Source organism: Rattus norvegicus, chromosome 5 (genome assembly GCF_036323735.1).
Source record: "Rattus norvegicus strain BN/NHsdMcwi chromosome 5, GRCr8, whole genome shotgun sequence".
NCBI classification, from domain to species: Eukaryota; Metazoa; Chordata; class Mammalia; order Rodentia; family Muridae; genus Rattus; species Rattus norvegicus.
The window spans coordinates 139,892,566-139,911,940 of NC_086023.1; the positions used below are offsets into that span (position 1 = coordinate 139,892,566).

At 51.9% G+C, this 19,375-nt stretch overlaps 1 protein-coding gene and 1 long non-coding RNA gene across 3 annotated transcripts; one reads left to right on the forward strand and one right to left on the reverse strand.

Moving 5' to 3' along the window:
* The first annotated feature begins 232 nt into the window (after positions 1-232).
* Col9a2 (collagen type IX alpha 2 chain) lies at positions 233-17,566 on the forward strand. 2 transcript variants are annotated; one of them, NM_001108675.1, is made up of 32 exons: positions 233-694; positions 1,872-1,946; positions 3,175-3,210; positions 3,296-3,358; positions 4,515-4,568; positions 4,731-4,766; positions 4,864-4,887; positions 5,158-5,211; positions 5,535-5,588; positions 5,691-5,738; positions 5,864-5,920; positions 6,006-6,059; positions 6,343-6,396; positions 6,983-7,036; positions 7,131-7,184; positions 7,293-7,346; positions 11,720-11,773; positions 12,156-12,209; positions 12,436-12,489; positions 13,256-13,300; positions 13,683-13,736; positions 13,983-14,036; positions 14,230-14,283; positions 14,362-14,433; positions 14,575-14,610; positions 14,736-14,780; positions 14,874-14,906; positions 15,035-15,181; positions 15,426-15,480; positions 15,753-15,941; positions 16,233-16,310; positions 16,594-17,290. In NM_001108675.1, exons 1-32 carry the CDS (start codon positions 623-625, stop codon positions 16,791-16,793), a joined length of 2,067 nt encoding a protein of 688 aa, NP_001102145.1. In that variant the 5' UTR covers positions 233-622; the 3' UTR covers positions 16,794-17,290. The 2 variants fall into 2 exon arrangements, with proteins under 2 accessions (NP_001102145.1, XP_038966234.1); XM_039110306.2 differs by lacking the exons at positions 233-694; positions 1,872-1,946; positions 3,175-3,210; ... (4 more) ...; positions 5,158-5,211; positions 5,535-5,588 and having other exon boundaries at positions 5,711-5,738; positions 6,343-6,379; positions 16,594-17,566.
* On the reverse strand, positions 10,923-15,038 carry LOC108351024 (uncharacterized). Its single transcript, XR_001838054.3, has 3 exons — positions 14,672-15,038; positions 13,964-14,110; positions 10,923-13,517 (listed from the first exon to the last, which is right to left on the reverse strand). It is a non-coding gene; the product is annotated as an uncharacterized LOC108351024 (long non-coding RNA).
* Positions 17,567-19,375: the final 1,809 nt, after the last annotated feature.

Consider the following 19,375-nt stretch of genomic DNA (forward strand, 5'->3'; position numbering starts at 1 on the left):
GGAAAGGAAGTTTAGAGGCCACAGACAGCTCTCCTGGAATTCATGGTGGAGGACGAGAGAAGAAGCAGCTGGAGAATTCCCGAGGTGGTGACTTCAAGAAAGATGTTGGTGTGTTTTAATATGGCAGGGACCTGATTGTCTGTGGAGAGGACTGAGTTGCTTAACAAGACCGAGTTGGGTGGTGTCCTGTCCAGGTCTCCAGAACCCGAGACGGTTGAGGCTCTGAAGGATAAAGGACCCAGACAAGCCTGCCCCAGACCTGAGGAAAAGATGAGGCTGAGGACCAGGAGGAGAGTTGGATCCTGGAGGGCAAGGGGGAAAGGGTCTTTGGATGGCTTTCTGCTCTCCACAGAGAAAGTGGTCCCGCACCCCGAGATGCTTCTGGGGCTTCCTAGCTGGGGCTTCTAGTCAAGTTCAGAATGCAGACCCATGGTGGGCACAGAAGATCCGCCCCTGGCCGGGCGGAGCTGGACACTTCCTCCCCACAGTGCTCTCAGGTGACAGGCCTGCAGGTCCCCGCCCCGGCCCGCCCCGCCGCGTATTCAGGAGATCCAGTCTGAGGCTCTGAAAGCAACCCCCGCCGTTGGTGCGTGGATCCCCGCTCCAGAACCCGCTGCTCGCCATGACCGCCTTGCCAGCGCCCCGCAGCCTCCTCCTTTTCCTCCAGGTGCTGTGGCTCGCCCTGGCTCAGATCGTAAGTCCTGTCATCTCTCTGGCACTGCAGTCCCGGGTGCAGAACTTGGGTTTAGGATCCAGGAGTCTTTAGGACCTGTTCTAGTCCGACCCTAGCCCGAGGGGCACTTGAGGACAGAGCCTCTGGGGTGGCGCATACCGGGCACGCAGCGCGCAGTGAAGGCAGATTGATTAGCCCCGGAGCCAGAGGGACCTTGCCTCGGGATGCTTGGCCTTGCCTGGGACAGGCAGCGTCGAGCAGGAGATGGCGCGGGGTCCTGGCAGCGGGAGAGCCCAGGTGGTGGCAGAAACAATGGTGGCTATTCAGTCGACAGCGGAGCCTCCGCCCCCGAAGTCTCCTAAGGGGCCCGAGCTCCAGTCAGACTTTTCTGTCGCCGTCTCCTCTGACCATGGGCTTCTGCTTCACTTCGCAGGGACAGCTGGGGCCTGGGAAAGAGATGCCCCGAGTAGGACCTAATGGGGACGCTGGGCCTGGTGCGATCCGGTCCGCGTGCTAAACAGTGCTAGCGTGGGGGTACAGTTCGCCTGTGGGGCGCCAGCCTGGCATTTCTTAACCTGGGGAGGGCACCTGGCGCCAGCATCTGGCACGCACAGAAGTCTTTCTGAGTCGGGGCTGGTCCGCTAAGAGAGACACCTTACGAAAGACAGGGTGGGAAGAGTCCCAGCTTTCCTTCTTTACACCTTTCTTCTCTGAGGGCACTTTACCCGCATCAGGGGCGAGGGAGAGGTGCCAGTTCACCGCTATACCTGTTGTTGGTTAGAAAACAGTAATAGAGCGGCCATCGTTGGCTAGGCACCATCTTGCGCATCATCTGTGATTTGAGCAAACGATATCTTCATTTATTTCCCACTATGACAGTGCAAAGAGAGTGCGGTCCAGGGGAAGAAGTCAGCCAACCTAGGGTGACAGATTCATCATTCACTTCCAGTGACCATGAGCATTTAGTCTTTTTGGGTGTTTGTGCACCCTCTGCCTGTCACCCCTAATAGTACCTACCCCCTTGAGTTCTGAGTAGTTCCTAAAGCAACGAGCATAATGGCCCACAGCAGCTGCTCTGCAAACTCCCCGTGAAGCACGTCTCCTTGGGGAGATGCTGCCCTAGTCACCTTCGCTCTCTTGAGGAGCCCAGTTCTGTCTGTGTACTGTCTGATTGCTGCACTCGTGTATGTGTTTTCAGAGAGGTCCACCAGGGGAGCCGGGTCTTCCAGGGCCACCAGGGCCACCAGGAGTGCCTGGTTCGGATGGCATCGACGTGAGTATCTAACTTGAGACTTGACAGGAAGGAGGGCTATCCACAAAGGAGAACTTTGTGAGCGGAGGGTGGGTTATGCCTGGGAGTTTAGCGCCTCCTGTTGCCAGGAGGCGGTGCCTGCAGAGACCACAAGGGGTGTTTGTTCGGAGAAAACCCCAAACCAGCCTTGAAATGCGGGAGTCTGTCATAGCCACCCAGCAACAAGGGCCTGCTGTTCTGCTGTTGGCCTCAGCTCACAGCGTGTCCCTATCCCCCCCCCCCCCCTTCCTCCTCTTCGCGCTCTCCCCTGACACACTATGTGCTGCTTTAAGGTAGCTGGAGAGCCTCGTGTAGACTGCTGAGTAGCTTGGGACCATACTCTGGTCTCTCCCTTTTGCTTTTAGCTCCCCGGTTTAGAATCAGCTGGGCTTGTCCTCTGCTCTCCCAGCGTGCTGAGGGTTAACTACCTCATTCTGGAGGCTCCCCCAGGAGGTCGGCTAGATGTTTACGGTTTGGACAGACTTCTATTCAGTCTGGTGCCCCCACCCCCCAAACGCTGGGCGCTGGGCCCCAGCCAGCCTCTTGCTGCTGCTTCAGGCTCCGGAATGCCCGGGGGCCTCTCTGGGGCTAAATCTGACTCCAGAGCCCTGCCCATCTCCCACCAAGGGTCCTTTGTCACACGGAAAAGAGACCTTTCTTTTCTCCAGACCCCATGCTGGCCCCCTTGATCCTTGCCTCTGTCCTGAGTCTCTAATTTTCCTGACTGAAAGCCACCACCACTCTCCCCTTTAGATTTCTTGAAAAGCCTTTTTTTCTCCTCCCGGTTAACCAGAAACCCAGACACTTCACAGCTAGTACCCCACCCACACCAGCATGCCTAGAATCTACTTGATTAAATGCCCCCCTCAGCTGGCTGGAATGGTGTTGATACATTTCTATTTTGCTTTGTTTTCATTTAGTTTAATTTAATGTAGATAAGGTCTCTTTATGTAACCCTGGCTGTCCTGAAATTAATGTTAAACTAGGCTGACTTTGAACTTACAGACCTATACATACCCCTAGAGGCTTCTTGAGTTCTGGAACTGAAGGCCTGTGTACAGCTGAATTTTGTTTTGAGCAAAGGGAGCTGGTTTCTAAAAAGTGCACATTTCAGCACAAAAGACAGAGGAGAAAGCTCTCTGGGACCACCCAGCCAGGTTTGTCCACAATCTCTTGGGGGAAGCATGTCTCACTGGCTTGTGTCTTGCAGGGTGACAAGGGGCCTCCAGGTAAAGTTGGTCCTCCGGTGAGTGCTTTTATTTCCTTTGCCCTTTGACAGTTCCCCTATTTTCTCTCCTCTGACTAATATCTGTTCTGCCTCTAATTTGAAGGGATCCAAAGGAGAGCCTGGCAAACCGGGGCCAGATGGTCCAGATGGGAAGCCTGGCATTGATGTGAGTACCCGAGGCTGGGGCGAGCCTGATTCTGGCTTGGTCACATGTGTTCTGGTCGGAAGGGTAGCAAGATGCCGGCTCTACGGCCAGTCAGGCCTCCTCACTTGATACAACAGTGAACTCACTCCTGTCTCATATCTACCCTGTCTGGAGGCCTTGGCTCTCTGACTGCCAGGAGCCAGAGAGGGGCTTTGCTTTCTGTGAGGACCAGAATTGTCTGCAGGTGTGGGGACTTAGTCTCATACTTCTGGTCTCTAGGAATTATACTGTCTGAATCACACCCCCCCATACATTGTCACCCCCATCCCCATTGCTTTGCTTCTCCATCCATCCCCTCTGCAGATCTGGCACAGCGTGGAGAAGGAACGCCACTACAGAGTTCTCAGGGACCGCAAAGCCACAAATTCCTGAGGACAGTTTTGGGGAGGTGGGGATGGTTAATTGGTGGAGTACTTCTCACCCACACCCACAGAGATGACAGAGCACAGTGCCTCAGACTCTGCCCCGAGTGGTGGGTGTGTTCATCCATTCGCAAGTGAGGAAACTGAAGGCTTTCAGAAGTTACCAAGGGCAGACACAGAGCACACAGAGCACCTAGACTGTGGGGACTGAGGCTGAGCCCACAGGTTTTTTTGAGTCTTGCTTTCTCACCTCTCAAAGGAGCGTAATTAATTACCTTGAGACTGAAGCTCCGTGGCAGCGTGGTAGCATCACAATTGGGCATGGTAGTACACGTCTGTAACTCTGGAGGCGGGGAAGAGTGGGAAGTTCAAGGTCACCCTCGGTACTCATCGAATCGGAAGCTACTATCTCAACAACACTCAAAGCGGATAACTGCAAGACATGGTGGCACATGCCTCCAATCCCAGGACAGATCTCTTTGAGTTTGAGGCCAGCCTGGTCTACAGAGCAAGATCCAAGGCTAGCCTAGGCTAGGCATAGTGAGACTCTATCTTAAAAAAAAAGGGTGGGGGGAGAATAATTGTTTCGCTTGCCTCCCTGGATTCCTAAGGAAACCCTAGAAAGAGAAAGGGGAAGGTATGGCCCCCAGGCCTCCATCAGGTAGGGAAGCCTAAGAAATTCCCTAGACTTGCCCTGCTCTCTGAGTTAAGGGTAGGTTGCACCTCAATAATCCTACCATCTCGTTCTTCCCCAGGGTTTAATGGGAGCCAAGGGAGAGCCTGGCCCCATGGGAACCCCTGGAATCAAGGTAAGCGCTTACTGAAGACAAATTAAGCTAAGGCCTGAGCTTGGAGGAGATGCAGTAGAGAGAAGTATGGATTCCGGAAGGCTCCAGCCTCTGACTCACTCTCTCTCTCTCTCTCTCTCTCTCTCTCTCTCTCTCTCTCTCTCTCTCTCATTGCTCCTGCAGGGCCAGCCTGGGCTCCCAGGGCCCCCTGGCCTGCCGGTGAGTACCACCTACAAGGGTGTGGAGAGGCCCTCTAGGGGTTGGGAGGACCTGCAGAGCTGAGCTGTGAATCTGATTTCCTTTTCCTCTGTCACAGGGCCCTGGTTTTGCTGGACCTCCGGTAAGTTCTGAGGGCGTAGGGCAGGGCACTCAGACTCTGGGGACAGAGGGGAGTCCTTATCATGGGAAATGACCAGCATGCTGTGTTGGTGTCAAGAGTGGACCAGTGTAAGTCTGGGATAGTCTGGTCCTTACAACCCCATAAACTCTGTCTGCTGGGAGTTGTTTAACTATACACATTGGAGAGGAGTCTTTTGGTGCCTGTCCCTACCTTCCCATCTAAGATGGCTGAGGTGAGGGCATCTGGGGCAGCCATCTCTCTGTCCCACAGGGACCACCTGGACCTGTTGGCCTCCCTGGTGAGATTGGAACCCCAGGCCCCAAGGTGAGCCCCAGTCACTCTCTAACCCTCTGCCTCTTGCCCTGCATACCTAAGCTGGCCATCTGGGTCAGGCTTTCCAGGAGTTTCTGGCCCACCAGGCTTGGGGCAGAACCTCTCCTGCTGAACCTGGGACTGTAGCAAGTCTTCCTGGGAGGCTGATGGTTGGTGCTGCCTGCCAGTTTCCTGGATCTCCTCACTGTGGCAGGTTTCTGGAGGTCCCCTAAAGGGTGGTGTGGATGGGACAGTGCTAGGAAGCGAGGGGATGAGAAAGGATAAATTAGGTCCCAGCAGGATGGTGTTGTAATTTGGGCTTTTCTTGCCTCCAGGGGGATCCAGGGCCAGAGGGACCATCAGGGCCCCCAGGACCCCCTGGGAAACCAGTAAGTGTCTTTAACTCTCTTGGATGGCCATGTGTTCCTGAGGAAGTGGTTTGCAGTGGGAATAGATCAGGTTAGGTCTCATCCTTATTTATCTCCTCTCAGGGCCGACCAGGAACCATCCAGGGCCTGGAAGGGAGTGCGGATTTCTTGGTGAGAAATGGGGTCTGGAGAAACTGACAGGGGTTTTAGTGAGAGATGGGAAGGGGTTTGGGAAGCATTGTTCAGCTGGCCCTGACCAGCAAGAAACCTCAGGCCTTATAGTATTTTCTTTCCAGTGTCCAACCAACTGTCCTGCTGGTGTGAAAGGTCCCCAGGGTCTGCAAGGAGTGAAGGTGAAAGGGTGGCCTTTCCCGGGAGTGAGGGTGGCACAGGTACTTGGAGGGAACCTGGGGCTGAAGAATCTCCTCTTCCTTCCAGGGCCATCCAGGCAAACGGGGGATTCTGGGTGATCCTGGTCGCCAGGGGAAGCCGGTGAGTATGAGAGCTAAGAGCCGGGGATGAGGATGAGGATGAAAGGGAGACAATCCTACAGAGATCCGCCCCCTTCTTCATCACTTCCTCCATTCTTAGGGGTTTAAGGATCCCTGAGCTGAGGGGCAGGAGGCCACTGGGTCTCTTGTTGAGTCCCCTCTTCATGTGGTATGGGACTTCATGGTTTATAATGGCCTTGTCTGGTTGTCTGTGTTGGAAAGGTTGCTGATGTCTGTTTGTCATGTATTAGTCTGTTAGTCTGACTGTTCTTCCTTGCTCCTAGGGCCCCAAGGGAGATGTGGGTGCCTCTGGAGAACAAGGTATCCCTGGACCACCGGTACGAAGCACCCCCCACCTCCGTCATGCTCTCTGTCATCCTGGGAGCCCTTTAATGCGACCTTTCACCTGCATTGGCCTCTAGTGTATCAAGACATGTGTCCCGGTGGGGTGCCTGGATGGGTTGAAAGATTGAGGCTGGCTGGGCTGGAGGTTGCTCAGCGGTTAAGAGCCCCGACTGCTCTTCCAGAGGTCCTGAGTTCAATTCCCAGCAACCACATGGTGGCTCACAACCATCTGTAATGGGATCTGATGCCCTCTTCTGGTGTGTCTGAAGACAGCTACAGTGTACTTATATATAATAAATAAATAAATCTTTAAAAAAGAAAAAGATTGAGGCTGGCTGTAGGCATAAGGAGGACAGGAGCAAGGCTGCCCACCAAAAGGCCTGGTTAAGGTCCAGACCTGCCACTGTTTCTTTAAATGCCCGGTTCCTCTCTACATCCGAGCAGCTTTGTACGGTGCAGGAGATAGGGACACTGCCCACATTAAAGGAACATTGTGAGAGGAGTGGGGTCAGGAAAGGCATAAATGAATTGAGCCTCGGAATTGTCTCCACCACCATTTGTTTGTTTTGTTTTTGACAGGGTCCCCAAGGCATCAGGGGCTACCCAGGCATGGCAGGACCCAAGGGAGAGATGGTGAGTCTAGGGGGGCGGAGAAAGAGTTGCTGTGACCAGTACTCTGGGCTCTAAAGTTCATCAGGAATGATCTGTAATCTTTTCCTTTCCCTAGGGTCCTCGTGGATATAAAGGCATGGTGGGCTCCATCGGGGCTGCTGGGCCACCGGTAAGCCTGCTCCGGTCTCCAGGCCCTACACTAGGGATCTATGACTACAAACTGGGTACTGGTCTTCATGGGCTCAAGTGACTTGGACTCTTGTCTTCTTCATGCCAGGGTGAAGAGGGCCCAAGGGGGCCACCAGGCCGAGCGGGTGAGAAGGGGGATGTGGTAAGTTCTCAGGTACCCCTTATCTGAACAGCTCCCCTGAAGAGTACTGGAAAGGGATCATCTTCATTCAAGGCTGGTGTGTGCACACACACACATAGGCATTTATAAATGTGCCTGCCAGTCTAGATGGGGGTGACTTCTGCGTATGGGGGTGCTCTGATAGTCTGTGGTGAGAACTCAGTCTTCTTGCTATGTTCAGACTTCACAAGAAGCCTTGGGATCCAGTCTTGTAGCCACTAGGGTCAGACATTGAAATTCCAGCAAATTAACTATGGAACTAATGGAATTTGGTCTGGACCCAAAGACATCATAACAGTTGCTTAACCAACTAACTTACTTCCTTTCTTTCTTTCTTTCTTTCCTTTTCTTTCTTTCTCTTTCTCTCTCTCTTTCTTTCTCTCTCTCTCTTTCTTTCTTTCTTTCTTTCTTTCTTCCTTCCTTCTTTCTCTCTTTCTCTCTTTCTTTCTTTCTTTCTTTCTTCTTTATTTTTCACAGACCCTTTTTCTGAGCAGGACTTTTATTTGTTTGTTTGTTTTGAGATAGGGTCTCTCTACATAGTCCCAGCTGTCTGTCCTGAAACTCACTCTGTAGACCAGGCTGTCCTTTAACTCACAGAGATCTCTCTGCCTCTGCCTCTGCCTCTGCCTCTGCCTCTCACATGCTGGAATTGAAGGCTTGCATCACCACTCCTGTCTTTCTGAGGAGTTTTAAAATCAGAGAACACAGAGCAAAGGCCGCGTGGCTCGGGAAGCCTGAATAGTTGGCTGGGGATGGGGAGTCATTTTCGTCAGTGTTGCAGCCACCAGCAAGTTGCTTACATTCCAGTAAATAACCCCACTTACATGCATACAAAGCAACCCTAGTTAAAATCAGACCCATCCACATAAAAGGATGGTGGTGACCTGAGTTCAGATCCTGGAATCCACCTGCTAAATAAAGGTGGAAAGAAGGAGAGAACCAATTCCACAAAGTTGTCTTCTGAGCTCCATGTACAGCACTCGCATGTTCCCCAACACACACATACACACACACACAAAATCACACACACACATACACACCACACACACACACCACACACACACACCACACACACCACACACACCACACACACACACCACACACACACACAACACACACACACACAACACACACACACACACACACACACCACACATTATCATCATCACCATCACCACCACCACCATCATCATCATCACCATCACAACTACAACAACAATGATACATACCCACCAAACAAACAAAAAGGCCTGAGACTAAGAGTGGAACTCATTGGGTAGGAGGTGGGTTCAGTAGGAGTGGGAGAGGGATGGGAGTGGGTGATAGGAATTACAAATGACTAAAAAATACATTATATACATGAATGAAATTGCCAGAAAAGTTTTTAATTAAAAATATATGAGCAGGGCATGGTAGTGCACATCATTAATCCCAGAACTTGGAAAGAGAGACAGGTGGATCTTTGAGAGTTCAAGGCCAACCCGGTCTACATAGAGTGTTCCAGGCCACTTTGGGCTACACATTAAGACTTTTATTAAAAAAGTAAGACTTTTTTTTTTATAAAGGAGATAGGGATGGAGAGATGGCTCAGTGGTTAAGAACACTGGTTGCTCTTCCAGAGGACTCGGGTTCAACTCTGAGCACCCACATGGCAGCTCCCAGCTCCAGTTCTAGATCTGATGCCTTTCTCTGGCCTCCTTGGGCATTTACTTTACATGTGGTACAAAACTACCTTTGTGTTTGGAGAGATGGAGGTCATTTATGTCTTTGGAAACTGTGATTTCTGTGGATTGGTGAATGGAAAACCTGAGAAGAGGGGGTTTAACAGAACAGTATCCACATTCCTCTGTCACTGCAGCGTGTTAACCGATATGTCCCAATTGAAGGACAACTTGACAATATATATAAGATTCAAATGTGTATCTTTATCATATTTATCATAACAATCAAATAGATTGAAAATCTATTGTACTTAGCCAGGTGGTGGTGGCCACCCTTCCTTTAATCCCAGGAGTCAGAAGTAGGTAGATCTCTGTGAGTTCGAGGCCAGCCTGGTCTACAGAGTGAGTTCCAGGACAGCCAACACAGAGAAACCCTGTCTCGAAAACCCAAAACCAAACCAAACCAAAAATGTATGTTTGTAGTCTTGACTGTCCTGGAACTTGATATGTAAACCTGACTGGCCTCGAACCCATAGAGAGTCACTTGCCTCTGCCTCCTGAGTGCTGGCATTTAAAGGCATGTGTCATCACGTGTAGCCCAGTGCACTTAAGTTTTAAAATTTATAGGGGTTGGGGATTTAGCTCAGTGGTAGAGCGCTTGCCTAGCAAGCACAAGGCCCTGGGTTCAGTCCCCAGCTCCGGAAAAAAAAAAAAAAAAAGAACCAAAAAAGTTTTAAAATTTATCATTATTATTGTGTGTGTTTAGTGTGTGTGCCTCAGCATGCATATGGGAGCCAGAGGACAACTTAACAGGAGTCAGTTCTCTCTTCCCACCTGTGGATTCTGGGAGCTAAACTCAGGCTATGAGGCCCACATGGCACATACTTCTACCCACTGAGCATCAGCTCTTAAATTTGGGCAAATGACATATGTGAAGGTAATTTTTATGTTACTGGTTATAGCATCGATAGTTTATGTCACTGTGTATCACAAGAAGATATTACTTAATGTGGTAAACCAAGGACTCTTCAATGTTGTGGGTAACCTCTAAGGTTGTTAAGCAGTGTGTGTGTGTGTGTGTGTGTGTGTGTGTGTGTGTGTGTGCATGCATGTGTGTGCGTGCGTGCATGTGTGTGTGTGTGTGTGTGTGTGCGAGAGAGAGAGAGAGAGAGAGAAAGAATTGATGTAGAGCAGAGATTCATGCTATGTTAACAGAATAGGGAAAAAAAAGACTACTGATTTACTTGGGGAATAACCCCATAAGCTGAAAGCTCAGATAACTGTATTTTAGTGCAAATTTAAAAATATATGGAAGAGTAGAGAGACGGCCGGCTACAGAGAATCCTATATGGTTGTCTCATGGGTTCCAGGTTAGACACTTGTCATGACTGACTCCTTTACTGTCCTGTCCCACAACCACACTTCTTTCTCCATCCCATAGTCCTTCACTAGATTACGGCTTCCTTCCTTCCCTCCTTCCTTCTTCCTTTCTTCATTTCTTTTTTTTTTCTTTTTTTTCTTTTTTCTTTTTTTCGGAGCTGGGGACCGAACCCAGGGCCTTGCACTTGCTAGGCAAGTGCTCTACCACTGAGCTAAATCCCCAACCCCTCTTCTTTTCTTTTTTATTTTTAAGATTTATTTTATTTATATGAATACACTGTAGCTGTCTTCAGACAACACCAGAAGAGGGCATCAGATCACATTACAGATGGTTGTGAGCCACCATGTGGTTGCTGGAATTGAACTCAGGACCTCTGGAAGAGCAGTCAGTGCTCTAACCACTGAGCCATCTCTCCAGCCTCCTTTCTTCTTTCCTTCCTTCCTTCCTTCCTTCCTTCCTCCCTTCCTCCCTCCCTCCCTCCCTCCCTCCCTCCTTCCTTCCTTCCTTCCTTCCTTCCTTTTTCTTTGTTTTGGTTTTTTGAGGCAGGGTTTCTCTGTGTATTCCTGGCTGTCCTGGATCTCACTCTGTAGACCAGGCTGGCCTGGAACTCAGAGATCTGCCGGCCTCTGCTTCCCGGCTCTGACATTCTCAGAGATACTTGTCTCAGTTGCCTCCACACACTTCTGAATTTATCTCTAAAAATTAAAGATGTTTCCTCACAGAATCATATTGTTATTGGAACTGGGGAAAGAGGGCTGGTGAGATGGCTCAGAGGGTAAAAGCACCCATCACGAGGACTGATAGTCTGCATGGTGGAACGAGAGAACTGACCCCTTAAAGCTGTCCTCTGACCTCCACAAGCATGCCTGCAGGAATAAACAAATGATCAAAAGGAAAACTATGAGGGGTGCAGTTACTTTAGCATCACCAAGCAGCTAATCCGTCTTTAGCTTATCCTAGTTTCCCCCAAACTATCTTCAGAGCTCTTATTCAAATCAAGATACCCTCCCCCCACCCAATATGAAGCCCACCCACCACTCTTGGTAACTGTTTCTTTACCTGAGTAACCACTGACTGTGAAGGCCTGGGGCTCTCAGGAACCACCGCACTGCCCTCCCTGTCTGGATGCTTAGTGGTGATCTGGACATCCTTCCCTCAGGTGTACATCTTGAGCGAGTCCCATTCAGCCTCCGAGTCTGGCCCATGCCACCGGACTCTGGGACCATTGTCTCAGCTGTGCCTTCCTCTCTCTCTACAGCCTAATGGCTAGGCTCAGCATCCTAAAGGTGACCTCCTCTCTATCTACTTTGCAGGGGAGCCAAGGTGCCCGAGGACCCCAGGGGATAACAGGCCCAAAGGGAACAACTGTAAGTGCTCAGAGTCCAGGCCCTGGCCCTGACCAGTTTGTCTGCATCCCTACATGGAGAGGAAACTGGGGTCTAGACTGAACTCTGTGGTGGGCTGCTAGCTCTGTAACCTGACCGGTTAACAGTCTGAGGGTATCTTCACAGCTGCAAGTAGTGGGGGTTTGTGTGGAGGGACAGTGGGAAGCTTGAGCCATCTGAGTGGTCATCCACACACCAAGGAACAGTGTGGCTTGCCCTTTTTAACCCTGTCTCCTGTGGGCTGGCATTTCCTGAGATGATCAGAGCCCCTCTGCTTGTACAGTGTGGCTATCACAGAGGCTCATATCACAGGGTGGGTGGCTTGACTCATCGTGAGACTCCCTTGACTTCTCTTCCTGAGCAGGGTCCACCAGGCATTGATGGCAAGGATGGGACCCCGGGCATACCTGGCATGAAGGTAAGAGTAGGAAGCACTTGTGGGACTGGGCAGGGTCAGGCCTGCTCCTTCTCAGGCCTTTGAGCCCTGCCACACCAATCCTAGAGGCTTCAGAACCAGCAGTTCTCAGTCTGTTTCCAGCAGGTCTTCTTGCTTCTGGGTCTGCTTCTCTGCCTGCACTTAGGTGGGAGCCATGAGACCTCAGACTGGGGTTCTCATCTGTGTTTCTGGTTGTTTGTGTCTCTAGGGCAGTGCAGGACAGGTGGGACGGCCAGGAAGCCCAGGCCACCAGGGCTTAGCGGTGAGTGTCAGTGGAAGCCACTCAGGCTGCCCACGGGCAAGTTGATCCTCCTGGGCCTCAGAGAGCCAGCCACTCTGCTGTTTCCCTCTGGGAGTGTGAGGGGCTGATGAGGTAAAAATTGCACCCAAGCTCTGGCCCTGTCACTACATCACCTGGTCACTGTCTGTGCAGCTCCTGGCTTGGGGTAGGCAGCCTCAACTTTGGACAGGTATTTTAGTCTTCTCTTTCGTTGTTACACATCCTCCACATTGTCTGAGTGGAGCCTAACCATTTCTCTGCTAATCCCTCCAGGCTCCCCGGTGCCTCTAGGAAATTCACTGTTTAGCCATTCTGCAGTTATTCATTACTTGAGGTACACAGTAACGAGAAAACAGTTGAAAAGGGGGAGCTGTAACCTTTGACTTTAGTAGCTCATCTTGGCATTCAGTGACCCCCACAACACTCCACACTTCAGGAGTGGGGTGCCCACCCTTCTCCTTCCTGAGGGCATGGACCAGTCAAAGCTCGCTTCTCTGTGCGTGTGTAGACTTGAGTTCATGGTGTGCCACTCTTCCCCCATGACGGTGGACACTGATAGACAGGCCATTGTCCAAACCCACTCTTCCAATAGCAAAGTTGGGAAGCCAAGTTCACGGTACCACGGCTGGACCTTTGGTTGTTCGGTTTCCACAAGGGGGAGAAAATCTGGACTGGGCACAGAGGCAACGTGCCAAGCACACCCATCTCCCCATGCCGGGCAGAAACCAACACTGATATTTTTCTTTAGGGTGTGCCAGGTCAGCCTGGAACAAAAGGAGGCCCCGGAGACAAGGTGAGGAGACCCCGTCCCCTTCCGCCAGGAGAATCTGTTCCATTTCAATAAGGGGACCAGGGAGTGAGAAAGGAAGCTTGCCTTAAGGATTGTGAGGCCCAGTGCTTACTTAAGGCTTGACACAAGTCCCTTAGGTCAAACCACCTTCTGCCACCACCTTGCCCTGATCCTGGCTTGATAGAAACAGGATGTGGTCTGGAGTCCAGAGAAACAAATCCTGGAAAAGCAATGGAACCCAGAGGATTTGATCAAGGGCCCACCCTCCCACCCTCTGCCCCACTATTCCCTGGTTATTTAGTTGTGTTGAGGGTTCCTGAATCTACCCGAGGTTAAGGCTGACTAGTGGCTTCTAGTCTGACAAGAGAACTGTGTTTTCCTGCAGGGTGAACCCGGCCAGCAGGGCTTCCCGGGAATCTCTGGTCCCCCTGGGAAAGAAGTAAGTATCCCCACCTTCTACTTTCCCAGGAGGGCTTTGTCCTTGACCTCAGTTTGGGGCCAGGGTGAGGCTGAGGGATGAAGCCCAAGCCTGGGGAGTGTCTTGAGTCTGTCACACTCATTGTCCCCAGCAAGCTCTGTTTTCTAGGCCAACTTCCTTAATTGACACCAATTAGCTGATCCAAGGGTAGGGGTAGGAAGAAGGGTCCCACCAGACCTGCTGCTTACCCTTCCTTTCTCCTCCCAGGGGGAGCCAGGGCCTCGAGGAGAAACTGGTCCACAGGGCATCATGGGAGAGAAGGTAAATGGTCCCTCCCGAAGGATCCTTGCAGCAGCTGGCACTGGGTCCTTTCTGACAAGCCCTCAAATGAACGTCTGTAAAAAAAAAAGAGTAATAAGAAGAGTAGACGGCTCTTGTCCTGCTAAGAGTCTGGCCTAACCTAAGAGGCTGGCCCTGCTGAAAGCCCAGGGGTGACCTCCATTTTCCATTTCAGGGTGACCAGGGTGAGAGAGGGCCAGTGGGGCAGCCAGGCCCTCAAGGACGACAGGTGAGCACAGCTGAGGGGAACGGTGGGCTCGAAACTGGGTTCCTTGTTTGACTTACTCCATTTTTTCCCCCACCTCAGGGCCCCAAGGGAGAGCAGGGATCTCCAGGAATTCCAGGACCCCAAGGCTTGCCAGGCATCAAAGGAGATAAGGTGCTCTAGGAGGCTGGGAAACATCCGGGAAAGGGGCCCCAGGGGTCTGGGCTGCTGTAGGCCGTGGGGTTGGGTTAGACCAGAAGCAGGAGCTCCCTTCCTGCAGAGGACATTTCACTACTCCACGATCTCTTTTTCCAGGGTTCCCCAGGGAAGACCGGGCCCCGAGGTGGAGTGGTGAGTCCCAGCGACCCCAGTCCTGCTTGCAGGCATTGAGTGCCTGTGGCTTCAGACTCACAGATCCTGCGCCCCGCTTCGTCGCCATCATGGTTGGCTCTTGACACAAGGTTCTCTTTCTGTAGGGTGACCCGGGGGTGGCCGGCCTCCCAGGAGAGAAAGGAGAGAAGGTGAGCAGGGCCCCGGAGCGGGACAGGAGTGTGGAGTGTGTGCGTGGCCTGGGTTCCCCCACCACATCCTGACCACTCTTCCTCTGCTTGCAGGGCCTGTCAGGCGAGCCAGGGCTTAAGGGACAGGTGAGCTCCTCCCCTCCCTTCCTCCCAAATGGATGCTTTCCTCTTTCTGGCTCCGCCCTCTCCCTGTCCCCTTTCCCCACAATCCCCTTCCTTCGGAAGCCTTCTCAGTCCACAACGTCCCTTGGCAGCAAGGAGTTCGTGGAGAGCCGGGCTACCCTGGCCCTAGCGGAGATGCTGGTGCCCCAGGAGTGCAGGGCTATCCTGGGCTTCCCGGGCCCCGAGGACTGGTGGGAGATCGAGGCGTGCCAGGACAACCGGGGAGACAGGGTGTGGTGGTGAGTGGACCTCAGGGGTAGGGGATTCTACAGGAAGGGCATCTTGTTGGGGGTGCGGCATATTATTCAAAGCTGGGGAGTTCCGGTGTCCTGGCTTCTCGGAGACTGGCCCCAGATCAAGAGAATGGGTGTGACACGGGCCCAAAAATGCTGAACGAAGATGGAAACCGGAGGGCCCAGGTTGCGGACCTGGTTGGGCTTTGTCAGTCAGAGCTTCTTCCTGAATTGTGTCCTCTGCTCTCAGGGCCGAGCTGCCAGTGACCAGCACATCGTGGATGTGGTGCTGAAGATGATTCAAGGTGAGGGGAGGGCTGCAGAGCCTCCTCACAGCCCACGTCAGTACCCAGTTATCCTTCACCAGCCTCTCCATGAGTTTTGCTTGAGAGCCTGGAGTCACTGGTGTGCATTCCAGCTCTGCCTCCTCAGACACTGTGGTACCTTGGATAGACTTCCATAGAAAGGGGCCTGGGGAAGACGAAGCTCAACGCTGGGCTTTTGTGTCTACATGTATGCGCCAGGACGCTCTGTCTCCTTCAGGGTCGTCTTAGACCCTTCCTCCTCTTCTCTTCAGAGCAACTTGCAGAGGTAGCTGTGAGTGCCAAGCGAGAAGCCCTGGGTGCAACAGGGATGGTGGGCCTTCCAGGACCTCCTGGGCCCCCTGGATATCCAGGCAAACAGGGACCCAATGGGCACCCTGGCCCCCGAGGCATTCCTGGCATTGTGGGAGCTGTGGGTCAGATTGGCAACACTGGACCCAAGGGTGAGTGCTGCACTGGGGCTGGAACTAAAGCTGGGCAAGGGGGGATTGGGCCAAGGGCAGCTTGGTACATAGTAAGTCCAGTTATTTATTGGACACTTTCCTATAATAAACCTTATCTGATACATAACCTCCCAGTTTTTAATCTGGATCTCCCTTTATCTAACCAGCCCTCCGTGGTCATTTCCAACTTTCTCCAATAGTGTACTGGCACAGTAGATGTGTATGAAACAAAATAAACAGCGGGAGAAATATTTGTCAGTTTGGGAAAAAGGCACTCCTTTTTGTCTGCAGGAAAGCGTGGAGAGAAGGGAGATCAAGGAGAAATGGGACGTGGCCATCCCGGGATGCCTGGGCCACCAGGGATCCCAGGTAACAAACACCTTGGTCCTGTCCAGCCACCCTTCTGTCTCAGCTTGGGGATGAGGGATCCATGGACACCTGGGTTTTCTGCGTGGAAGCCTGGCACTCAGCCAAACTGGAGGAACAAGGTGTCTCCAGGAGGGTCTGGCTGGGAGCTGGCAGCTGGGACTCTGAGTTGGGTGGTGTCTGTGTCTTCCTTCCATGAGATTTGTGGTCCAGTTTTCCCTGCCTGCACAGTTTTCTGGTATTCCTTATCCCATTCTTACGCTGTTCTGGCCTCTTCTCCTCACAGGTCTTCCTGGCCGGCCTGGCCAGGCCATCAACGGCAAGGATGGAGACAGAGGGTCCCCAGGGGCCCCAGGAGAGGCTGGGCGGCCTGGGCGGCCGGGCCCAGTGGGGCTCCCAGGCTTTTGTGAGCCTGCTGCCTGCTTGGGAGCCTCAGCCTATACCTCTGCTCGCCTCACGGAGCCTGGGTCTATCAAGGGGCCATGAGCGACCAGCCAGGACAGAGCCTGCTAGCACCCAGGGTCACCTCTGGGTAGACATGCACCCCGGGCCCAGGAGGCTAGGTTTCTCAAGATCTTGTCTGGAAGGGACCCAGGGGTCCTGAAGACAAGTTCAGTGAGGGAGGGGTTGGGGAAGAGAGAACTGCCCCTCCTAAGGGAAGAGGGTGGCTTTTCTTCCCAGAGGACCAGCTAGCTCTTACCCATGCTGTTCAGCACGGGCCATCCTACCCTCAGGGCAGCGGGGCTGAGGCTTCTGGTGGTCCTTGCCCCATTTTTACCCTCTGGACTTATTTTTATTGGGTCTGCTGGGGGAGAATACCCTGAGGTGTCAGTCCTTAGGCCAGCCCCGCTATTGCCTCTCTGTCTCCCATCCGAGTATTTAAACATCCATCTCCCTTGTTTTGGCATCGGTTTCCCAGTCCCTTTTGCCTATACCACTCTGGCCTTTGTGTAAATAAAAGTTCCCAAGTTGGTTACAAAGTGACTTCCTGTGGATGAAGATGGGTCTGCACTGCTTGGGCAAAGTGGCTAAGGGCCAAAGGAGAGGGGAAGTCTGGGCCTCCATTTGGGTACTTCCTAAGTTGTGAGCACTGAGGTCCCTGGCCTGCTTGAGAAACCAGTGTAGTAAGAACCTGAGGGTGGGGTTGGGGATTTAGCTCAGTGGTGGAGCGCTTGCCTAGCAAGCACAAGGTCCTGGGTTCGGTCCTCAGCTCCGAAAAAAAGAAAAGAAAAAAAGAAAAAAAAAAAAAAAAAAAAGAACCTGAGGGTGGAGGCAGGGTTGTGATCCACTGTGTACCTTTGGGCAAACTGCTTACGCATCTGTGTACAGTGGTGACAAGGATTTAGCCATATCTACTCAGTTGCCTGGGCTCTCTCTCCCATTCTCTCCCTCCTTTCCCTCTCTCCACTTTCCTTATTCCTTTCCTACCTTTTTTGACCCAGGTATTCAGGATTTCATGTACTTAGACTGGCCTTGAACTTGCAGAATAGCTGAGAAGACCTTGAACTCCTGAATCTCTGCCTTTTACTGGGATTACAGGTGTCATCACACCCTTTTCATGCTACTGGAGGTCAACCCCAGTGCTTCATGCATTGCATATTAAGTAAGTACTTTTCCAACTGAGCTTCACCCCCAGATCCACACACTCCAACCCCCTGGCCTGTCTCAGTGGCCTGTGTGTTATTTCTGGGGCAGCAGCATGCAGTGGAAGATTGAAAGATCTGGCCTTCCAGGGACTCCTGGGGTTAGGGGTGGGGTATAAATGCTAAGGGACTCAGATCTGGTCTGTATAACCTGGCCCATTATTCTATTGGCCAGCCAGGAGCTTTTGATGATGTCCTAGCCAGGATTAGCACTGCTGTGACAAACATTATGACCAAAGCAACCTGGGAAGCAAAGGCTTGTCTGGCTTGAGCTTCCACATCAGAGTTCATAAATCAGGACAGGAATCAACAGAGCAGGAACATGGAGACAGGAGCTGGTACAGAGGTCAAGGAGGAGTGTTGCTCACTGGCTTGCAAATCCCACTGTTTTCTTAATGGGCTGGGCTTCCCCATTATCAATCACAAATTAGGAAAGTTCCCTACAAAGCTTGCTTACTATGGAAAACATTTTCTCATTTGAGGCTCCCTCCTCTCTGATGACTCTAGCTTGTGTCAAGTTGATATAAACTCGCCAGCATAGATGGCTAATTTTGTTGTTATTTGGTATAGATCTGGGTGTGTGTGGCGCCTAAATGAAGCACTCTGCATTCCGCCCCCTCCTGGAGGCACACAGTACTGCAGCCAGAAATATTAGGTAAAGTACTTTAGCCTTTCGGCCAATCATGTTATACACCCCAGTGTCCACGGAGGGTCCTAGGTGTGTGGCTGTCAAAGAGTCCTTGAATACAGAGGATTCAGGGCCTAGTGAAGGGAAGGAAGAGAGCCGCCCTCGCCCTGAGCTGTGCTCAGGTATCCACAGGGCATGGTGTTGGCAGTAACTCTCAGACAGTGGACCCCATATTTGGTCTGGTGCCTGGAACCTTGGGCCTAGAGATCCCAACTCCTCCTTGATGTCTCTTCATGTGCTGGCCTAGGAGCCCTCTCCTGGTCCTCTCTGTGGCTTAGTGACACAGGACACACTGGGTGATGGTTCACCAATCACTCCCTGTCAAACCTTATTTCTAAGGAAGACATCTGAAAGGGACCAGTGTCTCTGCCTTCTCCTGCTCTGATCTTCCTGTCTCCACCTCCTGAGTATTAGAATTACAGGCCAGCATGTGCCACCATGTTTATGTCATGCTTGGCACTGAAACCAGAGCCTTGCTCATGCTAAACATGCTCTCTTATCAATTGAGGCACAGTGCAAACCCTACATACAATATATTGTCATAACTGCTGTGTTTATCACTGCTACTCTCCCACTATTCCTAATTTAGAAGCTAGACTTTATCAGTAGGATGAATGGAAGATCAAAGTCCTCCTCAACTACCCAGTGTTTGAGGCCAGCCTGGGATACATGAGACCATATCTTATGAAGACATTCCTCTTCAGTAACTTGACAAAGGCTATTAGTATTTCTGTAAC

Coding starts and splice junctions, on each gene's coding strand:
- Col9a2 (NM_001108675.1), top strand. CDS start 623: ATGACCGCCTTGCCAGCGCCCCGCAGCCTCCTCCTTTTCCTCCAGGTG. Junction 695..1,871: donor GGCTCGCCCTGGCTCAGATC/GTAAGTCCTGTC, acceptor ATGTGTTTTCAG/AGAGGTCCACCAGGGGAGCC. Junction 5,921..6,005: donor AGGGTCTGCAAGGAGTGAAG/GTGAAAGGGTGG, acceptor TCTTCCTTCCAG/GGCCATCCAGGCAAACGGGG.